Raw genomic sequence first — 24,546 nt, forward strand, 5'->3', positions numbered from 1 at the left:
TCAGTATTCACTATGGAAAAGGATCTTGGCGATTGTAGGGATGACTTGCAGCGGATTAAAAAGCTTGAGCATCTAGATGTTAAGGAAGAGGATGTGCTGGAGCTTTTGGAAAGCATCAAGTTGGATAAGCATTGGGCACCGGATGAGATGTACCCCAGGCTTCTGTGGGAGGCGAGGGAGGAGATTGCTGAGCCTCTGGCGATGACGTTTGCATAATCAATGGGGACAGGAGAGGGTCTGGAGGATTGGAGGGTTGCAGATGTTGTTTTCTTATTCAAGAAAGGGAGTAGAGATATCCCAGAAAACTATAGACCAGTGAGTCTTTCTTCAGTGGTTGGTAAGTTGATGGAGAAGATCCTGAGAGGCAGGATTTATGAACATTTGGAGAAGCATAATATGATTAGGAATAGTCAGCATGGCTTTGTGAAAGGCAGGTCATGCCTTACGAGCCTGATTGAATTTTTCGAGGATGTGACTAAACATTTATGGAGGTAGCACAGTAAATGTAATGTATATGGATTTCAGCAAGGCATTTGATAAGGTACCCATGCAAGGCTTATTAAGAAAATAAGGAGGCATGGGATCCAAGGGGACATTGCTTTGTAGGTCCAGAATTGGCTTGCCTACAGAAGGCAAAGAGTGGTTGTAGACAGGTCAAAGTCTGCATGGAGGTCGGTCATCAGTGGTGTGCCTCATGATCTGTTCTGGGACCCCTTCTCTTTGTGATTTTTATAAATGGATGAGGAAGTAGAAGGATGGGTTAGTAACTTTGCTGATGACTCTAAGGTTGGAGGTGTTGTAGATAGTGTGGAGGGCTGTCAGAGGTTACAGCGAGTCATCGATAGGATGAAAAACTGGGCTGAGAAGTGGCAGATGGAGTTCAACCCAGATAAATGTGAGGTGATTCATTTTGGTAGGTCAAATATAATGGCAGAATATAGTATTAATCGTAAGACTCTTGGCAGTATGGATGATCAGAAGAATGTTGGGGTCCGAGTTCATAGGACACTCATAACTGCTGCACAGGTTGACTCTGTGATTAAGAAAGCATACTGTGTATTGGCCTTCATCAACTGTAGGTTTGAGTTTAAGAGCCGTGAAGTAATGTTACAGCTATATAGGACCCTGGTCAGACTCCACTTGAAGTACTGTGCTCAGTTATGGTCACCTCACTACAGGAAGGCTGTAGAATCTGTAGAAAGAATGCAGAGGAGATTTACAAGAATGTTCCCTGGATTGGGGATAGCATGCCTTATGAGAATATGTTGAGTGTACTTGGCCTTTTCTCCTTGAAGTGATAGAGAATAAGAGGTGACCTGATAGAGGTGTATAAGATGATGAGAGGCATTGATCATGTAGGTAGCAGAGGGCTTTTCCCTGGGCTGAAATGGCTAACAAGATAGGGCACAGTTTTAATGTGCTTAGAAGTAGGTACAGAGGAGATGTCAGGGGTAAGTTTTTTACGCAGAGAGTCGTGAGTGTGTGGTATGGGCTGCTGGCAATGGTGATGGAGGCAGAGTCCTTTAAGAGACTCCTAGATAGGTATGTGGAGCTTTGAAATATAGAGGGTTCTGGGTACCCCTCGGTAATTTCTAAAGTAAGTACATGTTTGGCGCAGCATTGTGGGCCGAAGGGCCTGTATTGTGCTGTAGGTTTTCTATGTTTCTAAAAACCTACGGATCCCACGGTTATTTTGACCATACCTCCTACCCAGTCTCCTGTAAAAATGCTATTCCTTTTTCTCAGTGTCTTTGCATCTGCCCAGTCTGTTTCCATTTCATGAGATCAGAAATTTCCTCCTTCTTTCAAGAACAAGGTTTCCCTCCCTCCACTATTGATGCTGCCCGCATCCGCATGTTCCCCATTTCCTGGAAAGGTGTAATAATAATGGAGTTGGTGTGATGGGAGATTTTAATTTCCCAAATATAGATTGGCATCTCCCTAGAGCAAGGGGTTTAGTTGGGGTGGAGTTTGTTAGGTGTGTTCAGGAAGGTTTCTTGACACAATATGTAGATAAGCCTACAAGAGGAGAGGCTGTACTTGATTTGGTACTGGGAAATGAACCTGGTCAGGTGTCAGATCTCTCAGTGGGAGAGCATTTTGGAGATAGTGATCATAATTCTACTCCTTTACCATAGCATTGGAGAGAGATAGGAACAGACAAGTTAGGAAAGGAATTGGAATAAAGGGAATTATGAGGCTATCAGGCAGGAAATTGGAAGCATAAATTGGAAACAGATGTTCTCAAGGAAAAGTATAGAAGAAATGTGGCAAATGTTCAGGGAATATTTGTGTGAAGTTCTGCATAGGTAAGTTCCAATTAAAATGGGAAGTTATAGTAGGGTACAGGAACCGTGGTGTACTAAGGCTGTAATAAATCTGGCCAAGAAGAAAAGAAAAGCTTACTAAAGCTTCAGAGAGCTAGGTAATGTTAGATATCTAGTGGATTATAAGGCTAACAGGAAGGAGCTTAAGAAGGAAATTAGGAGAGCCAGAAGGGGCCATGAGCAGGCCTTCATGGGAAGGATTAAGGAAAACCCCTAGGCATTCTACAAGTTTGTGAAGAGCAGGAGGATAAGACATGAAAGAATAGGACCTATCAAGTGCGACAATAGGAAAGTGTGTATGGAACTGGAGGAAATAGCAGAGGTACTTAATTAATACTTTACCAGTATTCAGTATGGAAAAGGCTCTTGGTAATAATAGTGACGACTTGGAGCGGATTGAAAAGCTTGAGCATGTAGATATTAAGAAAGAGGATGTGCTGGAGACTTTGGAAAGTGTCAAACTGGATAAGTCGCTGGGCCTGGTTGAGATGTAACCCAGGCTACTGTGGGAGGCGAGGGAGGAGATTGCTGAGCCTCTGGCAATGATCTTTGCATCATCAATGGCGACGGGAGAGGTTCCGGAGGATTGGAGGGTTGTGAATGTTGTTCCTTTATCAAGAAGGGGAATAGAGATAGGCCAGGAAATTATAGACCAGTGAGTCTTACCTCAATGGTATGTTGATGGAGAAGATCCTGAGAGGCAGGATTTATGAACAGAGGTATAATATGATAAGTAGTAGTCAGCATGGCTTTGTCAAGGGCAGGTCAGGCCTTACGAGCCTGATTAAATTTGTTGAGGATGTGATAAATAATTTGATGAAGGAAGAGCAGTAGATATAGTGTTTATGGATTTCAGCAAGGCATTTGATAAGGTACCCCATGCAAGGCTTATTGAGAAAGTAAGGAGGCATGGGATCCAAATGGACATTGCTTTGTGTATCCAGAAATGGCTTACAAACAGAAGGCAAAGAGTGGTTGTAGACGGGTCATATTCTGCTTGGAGGTTGGTCACCAGTGGAGTGCCTCAGGGATCTGTTCTGGGACCCTTACTCTTCATGATTTTCATAAATGACCTAGATGAGGAAGTGCAAGGATGTGTTAGTAAGTTTGCTGATGACACTAAGGTTGGAGGTGTTGTGGATAGTGTGGAGGGCTGTCAGAGGTTACAGCAGGACATTGATAGGATGCAAAACTGGACTGAGAGTGGCAGATGGAGTTCAACCCAGATAAGTGTGAGGTGGTTCATTTTGGTAGGTCAAATATGATGGCAGAATATAATATTAATGGTAAGACACTTGGCAGTGTGGAGGATCAGAGGGATCTTGGGGTTCGAGTCCATGGGACACTCAAAGCAGTTGCGCAGGCTGACTCTGTGGTTAAGAAGGCATACGGTGTATTGGCCTTCATCAATTGTGGAATTAAATTTAGGAACTGAGAGATAATGTTGCAGCTATTTAGGACCCTGGTCAGATCCCACTTGGAGTACTGTGCTCAGTTCTGATCTCCTCACTACAGGAAGGATGTGGAAGCCATAGATAGGGTGCAAAGGAGATTTACAAGGATGTTGCTTGAATTGGGGAGCATGCCTTATGAGTCTTGTGGTTGGATGAAACTAAGGTGGAACTTTTTAGCCTCAAACTAAGTGGTACATGTATTATAAATGTAATACTGCACATCAGCCAGGTAACACCATCCTGACTGTAAATTATGGTGGAGATAGCATCATGCTATGGGGATGCTTTTCAGGAGCAAGACTAGATATCTGGTCAGGTTTGATAGGAAGGTGAATTCTGCTAAATACAGAGAGATCCTGAATAAAAACCTTGTAGCCTCTCTGAGAAAGCTTAAACTGGTGAGAAAGTTTCTACAGGGGCACAACTGAGAGCATCCTGACTGGCTGCTTCACTGCCTGGTATGAGAACTGTATTTCCCGCAATCACAGGACTCTGCAGAGAGTGGTGTAGACAACCGAGTGCATCTGTAGATGTGAACTTCCCACTATTCGGGACATTTTCAGAGACGGGTGTGTAAAAAGAGCCCAAAGTATCATTGTGAACTCAAGTCACCCCAACCACAAGCTGTTCCAGCTGCTACCATCCGGGAAACAGTATGGCAGCATAAAAGCCAGGACTAACAGTCTCCGGGACAGCTTCTTCCACCAGGCCGTCTGAGTGATTAATTCAAGCTGATACAATTGTATTTCTATGCTTTATTGACTGTCCTGTTGTACATACTATTTATTACAAATTACTGTAAAATGCGCATTGTACATTTTGACGGAGACATTACATGAAGTATGTGAAGGATCTAAGAAATAAAGTCAATTAAATTCATTTCAAGTTCGTCTTTCAGTTGGAGAACAACCCAAAGCACACTGCTAGAGCAACTATGGAGTGACTTCAAATGAAAAAAATTGATGTCTTTGAGTAGCCCATTCAGAGTCCTGATCTTAACCCAATCAAGCACCTCTGGCAAGACCTCATGAATGCTGTCTACTGCCACTCCCCAACTAACCTGGCACAGCTTGAGCAATTTTACAAGGAAGAATGGGCAAATCTTGCTCCATCACTCTGTGTAAAGCTAATAGAGACTTATACAAAAAGACTGCTTGCTGTAGTAGCTGCAGGAGGTGGTTCAATTAAGCATTGAGCAAAGAGGGATGAGTAATTTTGAACTGCTGACTTTTCAGTTTTTGGATTCTTAGTTTTTCATGCTTTTCAATTTTCCCTGTTTTTTGGGCTCCACTATGAAAAAGCATGTGATTCACAAAAAAAAATTCTCAGTTAAATTGATCAAAATTCCTGGATGTACTATTCTTTTACGTGAATGCTTTTACAAAGCACTATAGATGTGATAGTAGCAGTTAAAAAGACACATAAACAAGAAGGTAATCCAGGGATAAAGACTATGTGCATAAAGATACAATTAGTTTATATTCACATCATGGTCAGTGCAAATGTGATGAGCTCTAGGACCCAATCCTCTGCTGCACTATCTTATGTTCTGCCTTGCGTATTTAGGTGGATGATTTTGCATTCTCCCATAGCTGCCATGTTTTGCCTTCTCAATTGGTTTGTCTATATACATTTGAACCCTCTTCACATCCTCTTCCTAGCTGACAGTTCCTCTAAGTTTGTATCAACAGCACACTTGGAACTATCACAGTTCATCCATTTAGCTTAATCATAAATTGTGAAAATGCCTGGGACCCTGTGGTAACTTGCCAACAAGCTTTGACCTGTTTATTCCCACTCTTGAATCCCCGTCACACAATTAGTTCTGATGTTATATCTGGATATTACCCTTGTACCCTGTACACCAAGTTACTGTGAGGCATCCATATATATAATTATAACCATATAACAATTACAGCATGGAAACAGGCCATCTCAGCCCTTTTAGTCCATGCAGAATGCTTACTCTCACCTAGTCCCACTGACCCGCACTCAGCCCATAACCCTCCATTCCTTCCTGTCCATATACCTATCCAATTTTACTTTAAATGTCATTATCGAACCTGCCTCTACCACTTCTACTGGAAGCTCATTCCACACAGCTACCACTCTCTGAGTAAAAAAAATCCCCCTCGTGTTACCCTTAAACTTTTGCCCCCTAACTCTCAACTCATGTCCTCTTGTTTGAATCTCCCCTACGTTCAATGGAAAAAGCCTATCCATGTCAACTCTGTCTATCCCCCTCATAATTTTAAATACCTCTATCAAGTCACCCCTCAACCTTCTACGCTCCAAAGAATAAAGACCTAACTTGTTCAACCTTTCCCTGTAACTTAGATGCTGAAACCCAGGTAACATTCTAGTAAATCTTCTCTGTACTCTCTCTATTTTGTTGACATCTTTCCTATAATTCGGTGACTGGAACTGTATACAATACTCCAAATTCAGCCTTACCAATGCCTTGTACAATTTTAACATTTCATCCCAACACCTATACTCAATGCTCTGATTTATAATGGCCAGCATACCAAAAGCTTTCTTCACCACCCTATCCACATGAGATTCCACCTTCAGGGAACTATGCACCATTATTCCTAGATCACTCTGTTCTGCATTCTTCAATGCACTACCATTTACCATGTATGTCCTATTTGGATTATTCCTACCAAAATGTAGCACCTCACACTTATCAGCATTAAACTCTATCTGCCATCTTTCAGCCCACTCTTCTAACTGGCCTAAATCTCTCTGCAAGCTTTGAAACCCTACTTCATTATCCACAATGCCACCTACCTTAGTATCATCGGCATACTTACTAATCCAATTTACCACCCCATCATCCAGATCATTAATATATATGACAGACAACATTGGACCCAGTACAGATCCCAGAGGCACACCACTAGTCACCGACTTCCAACCTGACAAACAGTTATCCACCACTACTCTCTGGCATCTCCCATCCAGCCACTGTTGAATCCATTTTACTACTTCAACATTAATACCTAACGATTGAACCTTCCTATCTAACCTTCGGTGCAGAACCTTGTCAAAGGCCTTACTGAAGTCCGTATAGACAACATCCACTGCTTTAACCTCATCAACTTTCCTCATAACCCCTTCAAAAAATTCAATAAGATTTGTCAAACATGACCTTCCACACACAAATTCATGTTGGCTGTTCCTAATCAGACCCTGTCTATCCAGATAATTATATATACTGTCTCTAAGAATACTTTCCATTAATTTACCCACCACTGACGTCAAACAGACAGGCCTATAATTGCTAGGTTTACTCTTAGAACCCTTTTTAAACAATGGAACCACATGAACAATACGCCAATCCTCTGGCACCATTCCCATTTCTAATGACATTTAAAGTATTTCTGTCAGAACCCCTGCTATTTCCACACTAACTCCCCTCAAGGTCCTAGGGAACATCCTGTCAGGACCAGGAGATTTATCCACTTTTATATTCCTTAAAAGCGCCAGTACTTCCTCCTCTTTAATCGTCATAGTTTCCATAACTTCCCTACTTGTTTCCCTTACCTTACACAATTCAATATCCTTCTCCTTAGTGAATACCGAAGAAAAGAAATTGTTCAAAATCTCCCCCGTCTCCTTTGGCTCTACACATAGCTGTCCACTCTGATCCTCTAAGGGACCAATTTTATCCCTCACTATCCTTTTGCTATTAATATAACTGTGGGAACCTTTTGGATTTATTTTCACCTTACTTGCCAAAGCAACCTCGTATCTTATTTTATCTTTCCTAATTTTTTTCTTAAGATTCTTCTTACATTCTTTATATTTCTCGAGCACCTCATTTACTCCATGCTGCCTGTATTTATTGTAGATATCTCTCTTTTTCCTAACCAAGTTTTCAATATCCCTTGAAAACCATGGCTCTCTCAAACTTTTAACCTTTCTTTTCAACCTAATAGGAACATAAAGATTCTGTACCCTCAAAATTTCACCTTTAAATGACCTTCATTTCTCTATTACATCCTTCCCATAAAACAAATTGTCCCAATCCACTGCTTCTAAATCCTTTTGCATCTCCTCAAAGTTAGCCTTTCTCCAATCAAAAATATCAATCCTGGGTGCAGTCCTATCCTTCTCCATAATCCAGTTAAAAGCCTTATGAAAATCCAAGTGCACCATATCTCTGGTTTTCCACTGCTATTCTACATCCCCAACAGATTACTTTAATATACTCCAGCACATCAGTCAAACATTCTGTTTGTGCTATTGGAATGTGTTTGAACTAATTTGGCAGGGAAATAGAAACTGAGTAGGTGATCTAAGGACTTGTATATCAAGGTCCCTCAATACTCCTTAGGACCGTACCAGTCATGGTGCATATCCTTGCCTTGTAAATTCTCCTAAACTGCATTACCTCACATTTGCCTGTATTAAATTCCATCTACAAAATGGTGGAGGAACTCAGCAGGTCAGGAAGCATGTATGGAAAGGGATAAACAGCTGATGTTTTGGGCTGAGACCCTTCATCAGGTTAGCTGTTACAGTTGATGTTTATTCTATTTCTTTGCAGACATCCTCTGTTCCCACTCTTGGCTCTTCTTTTTGAAAAATGTGAGCAGTCGACCCAAGGCTCTGAATGTATCACTTCGGCAAGCTTTGATGTGGACATTGAAAACTTTGTTCGCAAACAGGAAAAGGAAGGGAAGCCATTTTTCAGTGAAGACCCAGAGATTGATAATCTGGTGAGATGTGGTGCAATAGCATCTGCTTATAATTAATTTCTGTCATTACCTTTACTGTACTTTGCAGAAAGTCTTCCAACATATTGACTTGTAAAGAACTGGGTGGTGCTGTGCCTGGAAGAAGAGGCTAACTGGTGTTGGTTGTGTTAGGTTTCTGCTAGTTATTAAGGTACTTCATCTACAAACATTGATTGGGGATCTCCGTAAATATAGATCAGAACCATCAGACTGCAGAAATCTGAGTTCTGACTAAAGATCTAAGGTGCAGCAATATGGGTCCAAGTTACACCTGTATTTTTGTGAGATATGTGCAACAGACTTTGTTTCATGCTATCACTCATGCCTGTTCCTGTAAAGTTGGTGGTAGGACCCATAACAGTGCTGATATACAGAGGGATCTTGGCTTCCAAGTTCATACCTCACTGAAAATGGCTGTACAGTTTGATAGGATGGTAACAGAGGTGTATCCCTGGCGGTACATGGATATATTTAAAATGGAGGTTGATTGGTTCTTGATTATTAAGGGCATCAAAGATTACAGGGAGAAGGCAGAAGAAAAGGGTTGAGAGCGATAATAAATATGCCATGATGGAATGCCGGAACAGACTCAATAGACTGAATGGCTTAATTCTGCTCCTATGTCTCATGGTCTTATAGTACATTCCAGTCAACCAACACTCTCTGTGTAAAAACAAAACTTGTCCTGCAATACTCCTGTGAACCTATCCTCTTCTCACCTTAATGGACATTTCATCCATAGGAAAAAGATACCAGCTGTCTATCTGTACCTTCATTACCTTAGAACCTTCAATTAGGTCTTCTCTCAACCTCTACAGCTCCAATGAAAACACCCAAATTTATCCAACCTCTCCACTTACCACATGGCCTCTAATCCAGGCAGCATCTTTTAAACCTCTTAAACCTCTTTAAGAGGGACAAGGTTCAGGGTCCCTCTGTCCCTCTTCAAAGCCTGAATATCCTTTGTATCATGGAGCAACCAGAATTGAGTGCAGTACTCCAAACGCAACCTAACCAGAGTTTTATGAACCTGCTTCATAACTTCCTGACGCTTAAACTCAATGCCTCAACTAATGAAGCAAGCATGATATATGTCTTCTTTACTCCATCAACCTGTAGAGCCACTTTCAGAGTGTTATGGACTTAGAGCCCAAGATCCCTCCGTACATCAATACTGATAAAGATGTTGCCTTTACATTTGACCTCCCAAAATGCAACAACTCGTATTTGTTTGGATTAAATTCCAGCTGCAATTTCCCTATTCCTATCTGCAACTAACCATATAACCATATAACAATCACAGCACAGAAACAGGCCATCTCGGCCCTCCTAGTCCATGCCGAACTCTTAATCTCACCTAGTCCCACCTACCCGCACACAGCCCATAACCCTCCACTCCTTTCCTGTCCATATACCTATCCAATTTTACCTTAAATGACACAACTGAACTGGCCTCTACTACTTCTACAGGAAGCTCATTCCACACAGCTATCACTCTCTGAGTAAAGAAATACCCCCTCGTGTTTCCCTTAAACTTCTGCCCCCTAACTCTCAAATCATGTCCTCTCGTTTGAATCTCCCCTACTCTCAGTGGAAACAGCCTATTCACGTCAACTCTATATATCCCTCTCAAAATTTTAAATACCTCAATCAAATACCCCCTCAGCCTTCTACGCTCCAATGAATAGAGACCTAACTTGTTCAACCTTTCTCTGTAACTTAAGTGCTGAAACCCAGGTAAAATCCTAGTAAATCGTCTCTGCACTCTCTCTAATTTATTAATATCTTTCCTATAATTCAGTGACCAGAACTGCACACAATATTCCAAATTTGGCCTTACCAATGCCTTGTACAATTTTAACATTACATCCCAACTTCTGTACTCAATGCTTTGATTTATAAAGGCCAGCGTTCCAAAAGCCTTCACCACCCTATCTAAATGAGACTCCACCTTCAGGGAACTATGCACTGTTATTCCTAGATCTCTCTGTTCCTCTGCATTCCTCAATGCCCTACCATTTACCCTGTATGTCTTATTTGGATTATTCCCGCCAAAATGTAGAACCTCTCACTTCTGGCATCTCCCATCTAGCCACTGTTGAATCCACCTACTGTAATTGAACCTTCACCCTACTGTATCTTTTGCCAAACTTCCACACCATTCTCTGTATCATCCGCAAATTTGCTAATCCACCCATCCGCATATTCATGCAAGTCATTTATATGCACTCAGTGGTCACTTTATTAGGTATACCTAGACACGTGCTCATTAATGCACATATCTAATCAGCCAATCATGGCAGTAGCTCAGTGCATAAAACCATGCAGACATGGTCAAGAAATTCAGTTGTTGTTCAGACCAAGTATCAGAATGGGGCAAGAAATGTGATCTAAGTGACTTTGACCATGGAATGATTGTTTCAGTCAGATGGGGTGATTTGAGTATCTCAGAAACTGCTGATCTACTGGGATTTCCATGCACATCAGTCTCTAGAGTTTACAGAAAATGGTGCAAAAAACAAAAAACAGTTCAAAGGAAAACTGGTACAAATTCCTGCAGTCCTCAAGGGAGTTGCTGATGTACACCAGCACCATCCAGTGAGCAGAAGTTCTGAGCAAAAATGCCTTGTTGATGAGAGAGGTCAGGGGAGAATGGCCAGACTGGTTCAAGGTGACAGTAGCTCATACAGTATAATCACATGTTAGAACAGTGGTGTGCAGGAGAACATCTGAATGCACAATACGTTGAACCTTGAAGTGGATTGCATATTTGAGGTAAATTGAAGTGTATTTCTTATTACACATTTAGTACAGTGGGGATTCCAGACATGATGCTGGACTGCTCCTCTTGTGGGATGTGGGAAGGCAGGGAGACCTCCAGTCTCCCTGATGAATACACCTACAACAAATATATCCAGCTGCAGCTTCTCACAGACCATGTTAAGGAGTTGGAGCTGGAACTAGATGAACTCTGGGATCATTTGGGAGACTGAGGGGCTGATAGACAAGACATATACAGTGGCATGCAAAGGTTTGGGCACCCCGGTCAAAATTTCTGTAACTGTGAATAGTTAAGTGAGTAGAAGATAAACTGATCTCCAAAAGTTCTTTTCAACATTTTAAGCAAGATTAGTGTATTATTTTTGTTTGTACGATCTTAGAGTGAATAAAAGGAAAGGAGCACCATGCAAAAGTTTGGGCACCTCAAGAGATTTGAGCTCTCAGATAACTTTTACCAAGGTCTCAGACCTTAATTAGCTTGTTAGAGCTATGGCTTGTTCACAGTCATCATTAGGAAAGGTCAGGTGATGCAAATTTCAAAGCTTTATAAATACCCTGACTCCTCAAACCTTGTCCCAACAATCAGCAGTCATGGGCTCCTCTAAGCAGCTGCCTAGCACTCTAAAAATTAAAATAAATTATGCCCATAAAGCAGGAGAAGGCTATAAGAAGACAGCAAAATGTTTTCAGGTAGCCGTTTCCTCAGTTTGTAATGTAATTAAGAAATGGCAGTTAACAGGAACGGTGAAGGTCAAGTTGAGGTCTGGAAGACCAAGAAAACTTTCTGAGAGAACTGCTCGTAGGATTTCCAGAAAGTCAAATCAAAACCCCTGTTGGACTGCAGAAGACCTTCAGGATGATTTGGCAGACTCTGGAGTGGTGGCGCACTGTTCTACTGTGCAGCAACACCTGCACAAGTATGACCTTCATGGAAGAGTCATCAGAAGAAAATCTTTCCTGTGTCCTCACCACAAAATTCTGCATTAGTAGTTTGCAAAGGAACATCTAAACAAGCCTGATGCATATTGGAAACAAGTCCTTTGGACTGATGAAGTTAAAATAGAACTTTTTGGCCGCAATGAGCAAAGGTATGTTTGGAGAAAAAAAGGTGCAGAATTTCATGAAAAGAACACCTCTCCAACTGTTAAGCATGGGGGTGGATCAATCATGCTTTGGGCTTGTGTTGCAGCCAGTGGCATGGAGAACATTTCACTGGTAGAGGGAAGAATGAATTCAACTAAATACCAGCAAATTCTGGAACCGCCTGTAAAAAAGCTGAAGGTGAAAAGAGGATGGCGTCTACAACAGGATAATGATCCTAAACACATCTCAAAATCTACATTGCACTAACTTAAGAGGTGCAAGCTGAAGGTTTTGCCATGGCTCTCACAGTCCCCTGACCTAAAACTGTTGGGGGATGGGAAGCGAACTGAAGACTCTGGGGAAGAGGAGGTTGGCTCACAAATAGAGAAAGCTTGTAGTGTTGCACGGAGCGACTGAGCAGAACCCGAGTGCAGGACACAGGCACGGAGATTGAGTTGGGAATGCTGGCGTAGACATGAACGTTGAACAGCAAACAGGAGGAATCTTGACATGGAGCTCTGATATGGAGTCTTGACACGGAGACAGGGTTTTCATGGAATATCTTGAAACTGGAGCTGAACTTAGAACAAACGGTTCTAAGCAGTCGAGAAATGAAGTTATTACATGGGAATAGACCAACAAACTGGCAACCTCTTATAGTGATCCCATCGGACTTATTTCACAGTCTTTGATGAAAACCAGGTATACTGTAATTGAGCAAACTAGCAGCAATTGGAGATCTAATTACTGAAATTAGGGCATAATCAGGGAGAAAGCGTTAAAGTGGAATAGCCAACCAGAACCATGACAGTTCTCCTCCCTCAACGGGAGCCTCCAGGCGACCCCCCCCCCCCCGCCCCCCAGGCTTATCTGGATGGTCCGGATGGAAATCCTGGATGAAAGAAGGGTCCTGGATGAAGGAGCGAGGAATCCAAGAACATTCTTCCGGGCCGTATCCCTCCCAGTTGACCAGGTACTAGAGAGCCCTGCCCCGATGGCAGGCATCCAATAACTGCCGGACGGTGTACGCTGGATGGTTGTCGATGATCCGGTGGGGTTGAGGGGATTTAGTCAGAGGGCACAAGAGGCTGACAGAAACCGGTTTTAACTGGGAGACGTGAAACATAGGATGGATCTTCAAAGAGTAGGTAGTTTGAGCCGGATTGCAGTGGGATTGATAATGCTTTCAATCTCGAAGGGTGCCAGGAAGCGGGGGGTGGGGGGGGTGGTGAGCTTCTTGGGCTCGCTCTTGAGAGGAATACTTCTAGATGAGAGCCACACCATCTGCCCAGGTCGATACTCAGGAGCAGGGGTACGATGGCAGTCAGCAATTTTTCGGTTATGGTTGGCTGAGCAAAGCAGGGCTGTGCATGTGTCTTCCCAGATTTTTTGGCACCTGTGTATATGGGCCTGGACTGATGGTACCGCAATCTCCTCTTCCTCGGCAGGAAACAGCGGGGGTTGATACCCAAGAGAGCATTCAAAAGGAGATTTTCTGGTAGCAGTGCTGATAAGAGAGCTGTGGGCGTAATCTATCCATGTGAGATGGTTGCTTCAGGTAGACGGGCTGTTGGCTGTTATACAATGCCTCTAACTCCTGGATAACCCTCTCCGTTTGCCCGTTCATCTGTGGGTGAAACACAGATGACAGGCTAAATGAGGCACCTAGGGCTCGACAAAAAGATCTCCAAACTTTTGAAATGAATTGAGGTCCCCCATCGGAAACAATATCCGAAGGGATTCCATGAAGTCGGAAAACGTGGGTGATGAGAAGGTCTCCGGTCTCCTGCGCGGAAGGTAGTTTAGAGAGGGCTACAAAATGCACCGACTTGGAGAAGCTGTCCATCACAGTGAGTACGGCAGTGTTTCCATGTGAAGGGGGTAGACCAGTGATGAAATCTAGAGTGAAGTGGAACCAGGGACAGGTAGGGGACGAAGTAATCCCGCAGGTGGCCGATGGGAGGCTTTGCCACAGGCGCAGACAGAGCATGCAGAGACATAGGAACGGGTGTCAACGTCCATGGAGGGCCACAACAAATGTTTCTTTAGGAGGGTCAGGGTCCGATCGATTCAGGATGGCAGGCAAAACAAGAAGTGTTCCCCCACTGGAGAACCTGCGATCGAACAGAATCGAGTACAAAGAGGCGATTGGGAGGTCCGATGCCTGGGTCAGGTTGAGTCTGTTGGGACTCTTTGACTCTGGACTCAATCTCCCAGGTGAGGACAGCCACTACACAGGATGGTGGAAGGATGGTCTCGAGGTTGGGAAGGTCCTCCTCGGAAATGTATTAATGGGAGAGAGCATCGGGCTTCCCGTTCTTGGACCCCAGACGATAGGTGAGGGTACATCTGAACCGGCCAAAAAATAATGCCCAACAGGCCTGGCAGGAATTCAGGAGTTTGGCAGTCTGGATATATTCAAGGTTCTTATGGTCTGTCCAGACGATGAACGTGTGTTCCGCCCCTTCCAACCAGTGCCTCCATTCTTCCAAAGCCAGTTTGACTGCCAGTAGCTCCTGGTTCCCCACGTTGTAATTTCGTTCAATGGGAGACAGTTGGCGAGAGAAGAAGGCACAGGGATGTAGTTTCAGATCCAAGCCCGAACGTTGGGACGGTACTGCTCCCACCCTGGAGTCGGAGGCGTCAACCTCCACAATGAACTGACAAGAGGGGTCCAGTTGAATCAGACCAGGAGCAGACGTGAAACGCCTCTTTTGTTCCGCGAATGCTGAGTCTGCCTCGGAGTACCAAAGGAAAGGTGTAGCAGGTGAGGTAAGTCTGGTAAGGGGAGCTGCCACCTGACTGTAGTTTCTGATGAACCGGTGATGGAAGTTCACAAACCCCTGGAACCGTTGGAGTTGCTTGTGGTCCATGGGTTTGGGCCACTCTGCCACAGCCTGGATCTACTTGGGATCAGCTCTCACCTGTCCGCTCTCGATGATATAATCTAGAAAGCTGACCGTGTGGACGTGGAATTCGCATTTCTCTGCCTTTACAAGTAATTTATTCTCCCCCAGCTTCTGCAGGACTTAATGGAAATGATGCATGTGTTGCTGGGGACTGCTAGAAAAGAATAGGATGTCATCCAGGTAGACAAACACAAAGTGGTTAATAAAGTCCCTTAGTACATCGTTAATCAAGGCTTGAAAAACTGCAGGCGCATTGGTGAGGCCAAAAGCCATGACCAAGTACTCGAAGTGACCTACAGGGGTATTGAATGCCATCTTCCACTTGTCCCCCTCCCTTATTCGGACCAAATGGTAGGCACTTCGTAGGTCCAAGTTTGAGAAGTTGGTGGCTCCGTGAAGCTGTTCAAACACAGAACTTATAAGAGGCAGTGTGTACTTGTTCTTTATGGTTATATGATTTAGGCCTCGGTAGTCGATGCAGGGATGGAGAGAACCCTCCTTCTTCCCTACAAAGAACCCTGCGCCCACCAGGGAGGATGAGGGTCGGATAATGCCCACCGCGAGAGATTCACTGATGTAACCCTCCATTGCTTCCCTCTCTCGCCGGGACAAGTTATACAGCCGACTGGTGGGTAGAGGAGCTCCGGGGAGAAGGTCAATAGCACAATCATATGGTTGGTGTGGAGGCATGAAAAGGGCCAGTTGTTTACTATACACTTGTCCCAGGTCGTGGAACTCCGCTGGAACCCTGGACAAGTCAGGGAGTTCAACGGCAGATCAGATCATGGTGGTTCTTACAGGGGAAAGGGCCGACTGTCGATAAGTGGAGTGACAAAATGGACTCCAGCTGGCTATCTTCCCAGTGGACCAATCAATGTAAGGATTATGGTGGCTTAACCAGGGGTACCCAAGAACTATAGGAGCTTGAGGAGAGGAAATTATGTTAAATTGCAGCTGCTCCCGATGTTTCCCAGAGAGGATCAAAGACAGTGGTGGCGTACGGTGAGTGACTCGGGCCGAAGGTCTTCTGTCCAGTGCCTGGGCTTCCAGAGGAGTACTCAACGGCTCCCAAGGAATTCCAGTCTGGGAAACTATGTTTTCATCCAACAGATTCCCCTCAGCACCGGAGTCTATCAAGGCAGACAAAGACAGGGACTGTTGGTTGTAGCTTACTGTAGCTTGGATCTGCCTCCGGGGTTGTGGGACAGAAGGGAATGTTGTCTGACTCACCCTTTCTACTGGTGAGCCCTCCCCTTTTGGCCAAAGGAAACAGGTGGCACGAAAATGGCCAGACTGACTGCAATAGAAACAATCCCCTGCTCTGAATCCCCGGAGTCGCTTTGTGGGAGCAAGATGGCTCTGTCCCAGCTGCATTGGTTCCTGTCCTGGGGTGATGGAAACGGTCAGGCCAGGTGCTATTCTAGGAATGGGAGGAGGAGAGAGGTTAGGGCTGGGAGTAGATGGTAAAGCATGCCTTGGGGTGGCCAAAGGAGTAGGACGACTGGTTCTCTGTCTCTGACGTTCTCAGAGTCAGTTGTCCAGCCTGGTAGCTAGGGAGATCACGGCATCCAGGCTGTTAGTGTCATTCCTAGCCGCCAACTCGTCCTTTACCTTGTCACAGAGGCCTTGCCCTCCTGGAGTGCCTCATCATTCCTGCCCGAGTCGGCCACTAGCGTCCAGAACTCCATGGAGTATTCCACAACACTGTGTGAACCTTGACAGAGGGTAAGTAGACACAGCGGCATCTTTACCACAGACAGAATGGGTCCTTATTTCTGAGATGAAGGTGGGGAAGGAAGAGCAGGCCTCTGGCTGATTATCCCAAATCGTGGTGGCCCATGCTAAGGCATTTCCTCGCAACAACCCCATAATGTAAGCTATTTTCGATCTGTCCGTGGCATACGTGAATGGCTGCTGCTCGAACACCAAGGAGCATTGCAGTAGAAAAGCCTGGCACCTCCCCAGATCTCTGGTGTAGGGTTCTGGTTCAGGTACGTGCGGCTCTCTTAACGGATGTGTTGTTGACGCATCGGGCATGGCCACTACAGGCTGTCTGGGCTGGTCAGACAGAGTTCCTGGAGTCGACGGGGTAAGATGGGAAGATACTTGGTCAACCCATTCACTGACCTTTCTTACGTTCACTGACAGGGAATAGAGGTTCTCCATGACCTCCCGGAGCAGCTGATCGTGCAAGCCCAGTAGGGAGCCCTAGCTGGCGAGGGCTTGTTGCAGGGGATTCATGTCCGCTGGGTTCATTATGGCCAGTTCTGTTGCAAGGAGTGACTGAGCAGAACCCAAGTGCAGGACACATACAGGCACGGAGTTTGAGTTGGGGATGCTGGCGTAGACATGAACGTTGAACAGCAAACAGGAGGAATCTTGACATGGAGCTCTGATATGGAGTCTTGACATGAAGACAGGGTTTTCATGGAATATCTTGAAAATGGAGTTGAACTTAGAACAAACAGTTCTAAGCAGTTGTGAAACCAAGTTATTACATGGGAATAGACCAACAAACTGGCAATCTGTGATAGTGATGCCATCGGACTTACTTCACAGTCTTTGATGAAAACCAGGTGTACTGTAATTGAGTAAACTAGCAGCAACTGGAGATCTAATGACTGAAATTAGGGCATAATCAGGGAGAAAGGAGCGTCAAAGAGGACAGCAGCCGGAACCATGACGTAGGCAGTGCGAGAGGGAGGATAGGCAGGTGATAGACCAATGATGCACTTTTAACGCAAGGAGTGTTGTGAGCAAAGCGTATGAGCTTAGAGCATGGATCAGTACTTGCAGATATGATGTGGTGGCCATTACAGAGACATGGATGGCTCAGGGACAGGATTGGCTACTTCAGGTCATGTTAACTGGGTGTTAGAGGTTTCGGAAAGGACAGGGAGGGAGGCAAATGAGGTGGGGGCGTTGCACTGTTGATCAGAGATAGTGTCATGGCTGCAAAAAAGGTGGACGCCATGGAGGGATCATTGGAGAGACTCTATGGGTGGAGGTTAGAAACAGGAAGGGGTCAATAACTTTACTGGGTGTTTTTTATAGGCCGCCTAATAGTAACAGAGATATCAAGGAGCAGATGGGGAAACAGATCCTGGAAAGGTGTAATAATAATAGAGTTGTCGTGGTGGGAGATATTAATTTCCCAAATATAGATTGGCGTCTCCCTAGAGCAGGGGTCGGCAACCTTTACCACTGAAAGAGCCATTTGGACCCGTTTCCCACAGAAAAGAAAACACTGGGAGTCACAAAACCCATTTGACATTTAAAATGAAATAACATTGCATACAACGTTTTTTTTGCCTTTATGCTATGTATAAACAAACAATAATGTGTTGCATTTATGAAATCGATTAACTCCTGCAGAGAAAATGAAATTACATTTCTGCATGCAACAAAAACATTTTGAACTCCGAAAAAAAGACGTTGGGTTGAAGGTTACTTTTAAGTAAAATACTCAATGTCTATTTGAGGCCTTCTTGTATTTATGAAAAACGCCGAACTTCAATTGTCCGCCAGCAGCAAACCAAAAATAACGTCAGCCAGATGTCAACCTGAAAAATAAAAGGACTATTTCACTGAACAATGAAAAAATATGAATATACGTAAAATAATAGGCAATTAAAATATTTATCATACTTGGTTAATGGGATTTCTGCTCCTGGACCGCAGCGCACAGCGTCTGCACATCAGGGCTGTATGACGTCACCTTCATCTTTACACAGGATCACAAGCTGTCATCTTCGAGGCGTGCGCGATGTTTGTTTTTAATAAAGTTCATGTTGGAGAACACCTGCTCACATACCTATGTGGATCCAAAGATCGACAGGACTCCAAGCGCATACTTTTTAATGTTTACATAAATGTCGGGGATAGCATTCCATGTTTCAAACACAAGTTTGTCTGGTTTGAGGAGGTTTTCAATATCACTCCATTTGTGATTCTGAGCAAGAACGGCCTTCTGACGGGCAACATCTTCAAGGTCTGCTGTCAAGCGTCTAAACTTGGACACCCATATGTCTTTGTCGGCTATGTCGGCCAGTTCCATCTCAAGATCAGGTTGACTCACACCTGCCAATGCAGTCATATTCAGTAGGGATGGATCGATGCTTAGGGGAGTGACCGGGAAGGATAATGTGATTTTTTCCTCTCTGAACTCACAGAAGCGTTTCCCAAACGATGTTTGCATTGCGATGATTACAGAATGTAAATACTCCGAATTTATCATGTCATGAGCTTGTTTGAACTCTCTCAAATTGGGGAAGTGAGACAATGTGCCTTTCTGTAAATCTCTGGCAAGCACTGTCAACTTGCGCTCGAATGCCAAAACATCCTCCAACATGTGCAGGGCTGTGCGTCCTTTCCCCTGAAGAGCTGTGTTCAGCGTGTTCAGGTGCGCTGTCATGTCTACCATGAAGTGTAGCTTTTCCAGCCACTCTGGCTGTTCCAGCTCAGGAAAGGTGAGCCCTTTGCTGCCCAGGAAAGTTTTCACTTCTTCCAGACACGCAACAAAGCGTTTCAGCACCACCCCTCTGGACAGCCACTGGACTTTGTTGTCCAGCAGGAGATCAGAATATGCGCTTTCCAGCTCGTCCAGTAACAAACGGAATTGACGGTGATTTAAAATTTTTGCCATTATTTTATAGACAATCTGAATGACAACATCCATTACTTCTGTGCGTTCCGGAGGAAATGTTTGAGCGCACAGTGCCTCTTGGTGCAAGATGCAGTGAAAAGTCAGCAGCTTTCTGTCCAGCGACTTCTGCAGTAAAGCCACAAATCCCTTGTGCGCTCCTGTCATACTTGGTGCCCCATCAGTAGCTACTGACACCAGGTGGGTGGTCTTTATTCCTTTGGCTCTTAAACAATTCAAGAGAGCCTCACAGATGTCCTCCCCCCGTGTTTGGCCTTTTAGAGGTATCAACTCAATCATTTCTTCCTGTGGACCGGCAGAGTTTACATACTGGAAGAACAGCGCTATTTGTTCAATATCACCTTTGTCTTTAGACTCGTCACAGGCAATCGAGTAGGCCACAGCTGAATTGATGTCTTTAATTTGCTGTCTTGTGATGTCTTCTGCCATTTTTATGGTTCTGTCTTTGACAGTCTTTGCCGAGAGGGGCATATCCCTGATTTTCTGCACAATTTCACTCTTGTTTTTAAAGTCCGTGAATAAATGTTCTGAAATCTTAATGAAAGATTCTTTTATATATTCACCATCTGTAAACTGCTTCCCGTGCCTGACTATTTCCTGAGCGGCAACAAAACTAGCATATGTAGTTGATTTTCCAGACTTCATCCACTTCTTGAAATGATTTTTGCTCAGATCGGTTCCAAAACGGCTTTTTTTCTCTCATCTCCATCTGGACACTTTGGAGCAAAGGCTGCGTGTTTATTCTGGAAATGTCTTGCGACATTTGACTTTTTGGTGTTTGCTAGTTTCTCATTGCATATTAAGCATACCGGTAAACCAGTCTCGTCAGCAGTGAAAGTAAATGAATCTGCCCACATATCATTAAACGTTCTGTTTTCTTCAGTCACTTTTTTTAGAATTCTCCATAGTTAGCCTACCTTGGATCGAAAAATTAAAGAAATCACGCACTGGCGGGTAACAGGCATTGGCTGTGGTGACGTATATTAATAGCGACAAAACACGTTTTATTTAGATTGTACAAGATCACCATAATCTTCAAATTTAGAATTACATTTCAAAAAGTAACAAACTAACATAAAATACATTTTAATTAAATACTCATCATTTATTTTCCAAAGCCACAGGGAGCCGCAGCACAGAGATGAAAGAGGCGCATGTGGCTCCGGAGCCGCTGGTTGCCGACCCCTGCCCTAGAGCAAGGGGTTTAGATGGGGTGGAGTTTGTTAGGTGTTTTCAGAGAGGTTTCCTGCCACAATATGTAGATAAGCCTACAAGGGGGCAGGTTGTACTTGATTTGGTATTGGGAAATGAACCTGGTCAGGTGTCAGATCTCTCAGTGGCAGAGCATTTTGGAGATAGTGATCATAATTCTGTCTCCTTTACAATAGCATTGGAGAGAGATGTGAACAGGCAAGTTAGAAAAGTGTTTAATTGGAGTAAGGGGAATTATGAGGCTATCAGGCAGGAAATTGGAGGCTTAAACTGGAAACAGATGTTCTCAGGGAAAAGTACGACAGAAATGTGGCAAATATTCAGGGGATATTTGTGTGGAGTTCTATATAGGTATGTTCCAATGAGACAGGGAAGTTATGGTAGGGTACAGGAACCGTGTACAAAGTCTGTAATAAATCTAGTCGAAAAGAAAAGCTTACAAAAAATTCAGAGAGCTAAGTAATGTTAGAGATCTTCAAGGCTAATAGGAAGGTGCTTAAGAAGGAAATTAGGAGAGCCAAAAGGGGCCATGAGAAGGCCTTGACGGGCAGTATTAAGGAAAACCCCAAGGCATTCTACAAGTATATGAAGAACAAAAGGATAAGAATGTGAAAGAATAGGATCTATCAAGTGTGACAGTGGGAAAGTGTGTATGGAACCGGAGGAAATAGCAAAGGTACTTAATGAATACTTAAGTATTCACTATGGAAAAGGATCTTGGTGATTGTAGTGATGACTTACAGCAGATTGAAAAGCTTCAGCATGTAGATATTAAGAAAGAGGATGTGGTGGAGCTTTTGGAAAGCATCAAGTTGGATAAGTCGCCAGGACCGGATGAGATGTACCCCAGGCTACTGTGAGAGGTGAGGGAGGAGATTGCTGAGCCTCTGGCAATGATCTTTGCATCATCAATGGGGACGGGAGAGGTTCCGGAGGATTGGTGGGTTGTGAATGTTGTTCCTTTGTTCAAGAAAGGGAGCCGAGATATCCCAGGAAATTATAGACCAGTGAGTCTTACTTCAGTGGTTGGTAAGTCGATGGACAAGATCCTGAGAGGCAGGTTTCATGAACATTTGGAGAGGCATAATATGATTAGGAATAGTCAGCATGACTTTGTCAAGGGCAGGTCATGCCTTACGAGCCTGAATTGAATTGAATTTTTTGAGGATGTGACTAAACTCATAGATGAAGGAAGAGCAGTAGATGTAGTGTATATGGATTTCAGCAAGGCATTTGATAAGGTACCCTATGCAAGGATTATTGAGAAAGTAAAGAGGCATGGAATCCAAGGGGACATTGCTTTGTGGATCCAGAACTGGCTTGCCCACAGAAGGGAAAGAGTGGCTGTACATGGGTCATATTCTGCATGGAGGTCGGTCACCAGTGGTGTGCCTCAGGGATCTGTTCTGGGACCCTTACTCTTCATGATTTTTATAAATGTCCTAGATGAGGATGTGGAGGGATGGGTTAGTAAGTTTGCTGATGACACAAAGGTTGGAGGTGTTGTGGATAGTGTGGAGGGCTGTCAGAGGTTACAGTGGGACATTGATAGGATGCAAAACTGGGCTGAGAAGTGGCAGATGGAGTTCAACCCAGATAAGTGTGAAATGGTTCATTTTTGTAGGTCAAATATGATGGCAGAATATGGTATTAATGGTAAGACTCTTGGAATGTGGAGGATCAGAGGGATCTTCGGGTCCAAGTCAATAGGATGATCAAAGCAGCTGCGTAGGTTGACTCTGTGGTGTATTGGCCTTCATCAATCGTGGAATTGAATTTAGGAGCTGAGAGGTAATGTTGCAGCTATATAGGACCCTGGTCTGATCCCACTTGGAGTACTGTGCTCAGTTCTGGTTGCCTTACTACAGGAAGGATGTGGAAGCCATAGATAGGGTTCTGAGGATATTGACAAGGATGTTGCCTGGATTGGGGAGCATGCTTTATGAGAATAGGTTGAGTGAACCTTGAATTGATGGAGGATGAGAGGTGACCTGATAGAGGTGTATAAGATGATGAGAGGCATTGATCATGTGGATAGTCAGAGTCTTTTTCCCAGGGCTGAAATGGTTACCACAAGAGGACACAGGTTTAAGGTGCTGGGGAGTAGGTACAGAGAAGATATCAGGGGTAAGTTTCAGAGAGTGGTGAATGCGTGGAATGGGCTGCCGGCAATGGTGGTGGAAGCAAACATGAAAGGGTCTTTTAAGAGACTTTTGGAAAGGTACATGGAGCTTAGTAAAATAGAGGGCTATGGGTAAGCCTAGTAATTTCTAAGGTAGGGACATGTTCGACAGAGTTTTGTGGGCCGAAGGGCCTGTATTGTGCTGTAATTTTTCTATGTTTCTATGTAAACATCATCAAAAATCTGTGGATAGACCTCAAAAGAGCAGCATATGCAAGACAACCCAAAAATCTCACAGAAGTAGAAGCCTTTTGCAAGGAAGAATGGGCGAAAATCCCCCAAACAAGAATTGAAAGACTCTTAGCTGGCTACAGAAAGCGTTTACAAGCTGTGATACTTGCCAAAGGGGAGTTACTAAATACTGACCATGCAGGGTGCCCAGATTTTTGCTTCGGGCCCTTTTCCTTTTTTGTTATTTTGAAACTGTAAAAGATAGAAATAAAAAAGTAATCTTGCTTAAGATATTAAAGAAATGTATCTTTTTAACTTTATGCCTTTTGGAAATCAGGTCATCTTTTACTCGCTTAGCTATTCACGGTGAAAGAAATTTTGACCAGGGGTGCCCAAACTTCTGCATGCCAGTGTAGTTACACCGAAGTTGCGGGACATAGGTAATTGGGAAATCATCAGGAGGGGGAATGGGCTTAGGCAGCCAGTGCGGAGTACTCCTGTGGCTGATCCCCTCAAAACATGTATACCATTTTGGGTACTGTTGGGGAACAATGACCAAGCAGAGGAAAGTCACAGTTGTCAGGTGTCTGAGAAAGGAAGTGGGTAGAAGAGTCGAGCTGTAGTGTTAGGGGAACAGAAAGAACGTTCTGCAGACAAGAACAAGGTAACTGAATGGTTTATTGTCAGCCAAGATCAGACACATCTCAGATAGAGTCCACAACATTCTTAAGTGAGAGGGTAAGCAGTCAGAGGTCCAATGACATAAGGAGGAGAAGTGATGAGATCCTGCAGTCTGAGTTCAGGGAGTTAGGTGCTAAGTTAGGCACAGAACCTCTAGGGTTGTGATTTCAGGATTGCTACCATGCCAGGTGCAAGTGTGTGCAGAAATAGGAATATCATACAGCTTAACACTTGGCTAAATGGTTGGTGCCCGAGGGTGGGCTTCAGATTTTTAGATCATTGGGTTCTCTTCCAGCATATGTGTGATCTGTATAGCAAAATTCATAAGGGCAAAGATT

General features: G+C 44.0%; 1 protein-coding gene across 4 annotated transcripts in view; it reads left to right on the plus strand.

The window, feature by feature from the left end:
- Positions 1–24,546, plus strand: part of pknox1.1 (pbx/knotted 1 homeobox 1.1) — a 273,179-nt gene that overhangs the window by 129,776 nt on the left and 118,857 nt on the right. For all 4 annotated transcript variants that reach the window (XM_059969035.1, XM_059969036.1, XM_059969037.1 and 1 more), the window contains one exon: positions 8,337–8,508. In XM_059969035.1, coding sequence (XP_059825018.1) covers positions 8,337–8,508 — 172 coding nt within the window. The remainder of the gene's footprint in view (positions 1–8,336; positions 8,509–24,546) is intronic.

Source organism: Hypanus sabinus, chromosome 4 (assembly GCF_030144855.1).
Source record: "Hypanus sabinus isolate sHypSab1 chromosome 4, sHypSab1.hap1, whole genome shotgun sequence".
Lineage (NCBI taxonomy): Eukaryota > Metazoa > Chordata > Chondrichthyes > Myliobatiformes > Dasyatidae > Hypanus > Hypanus sabinus.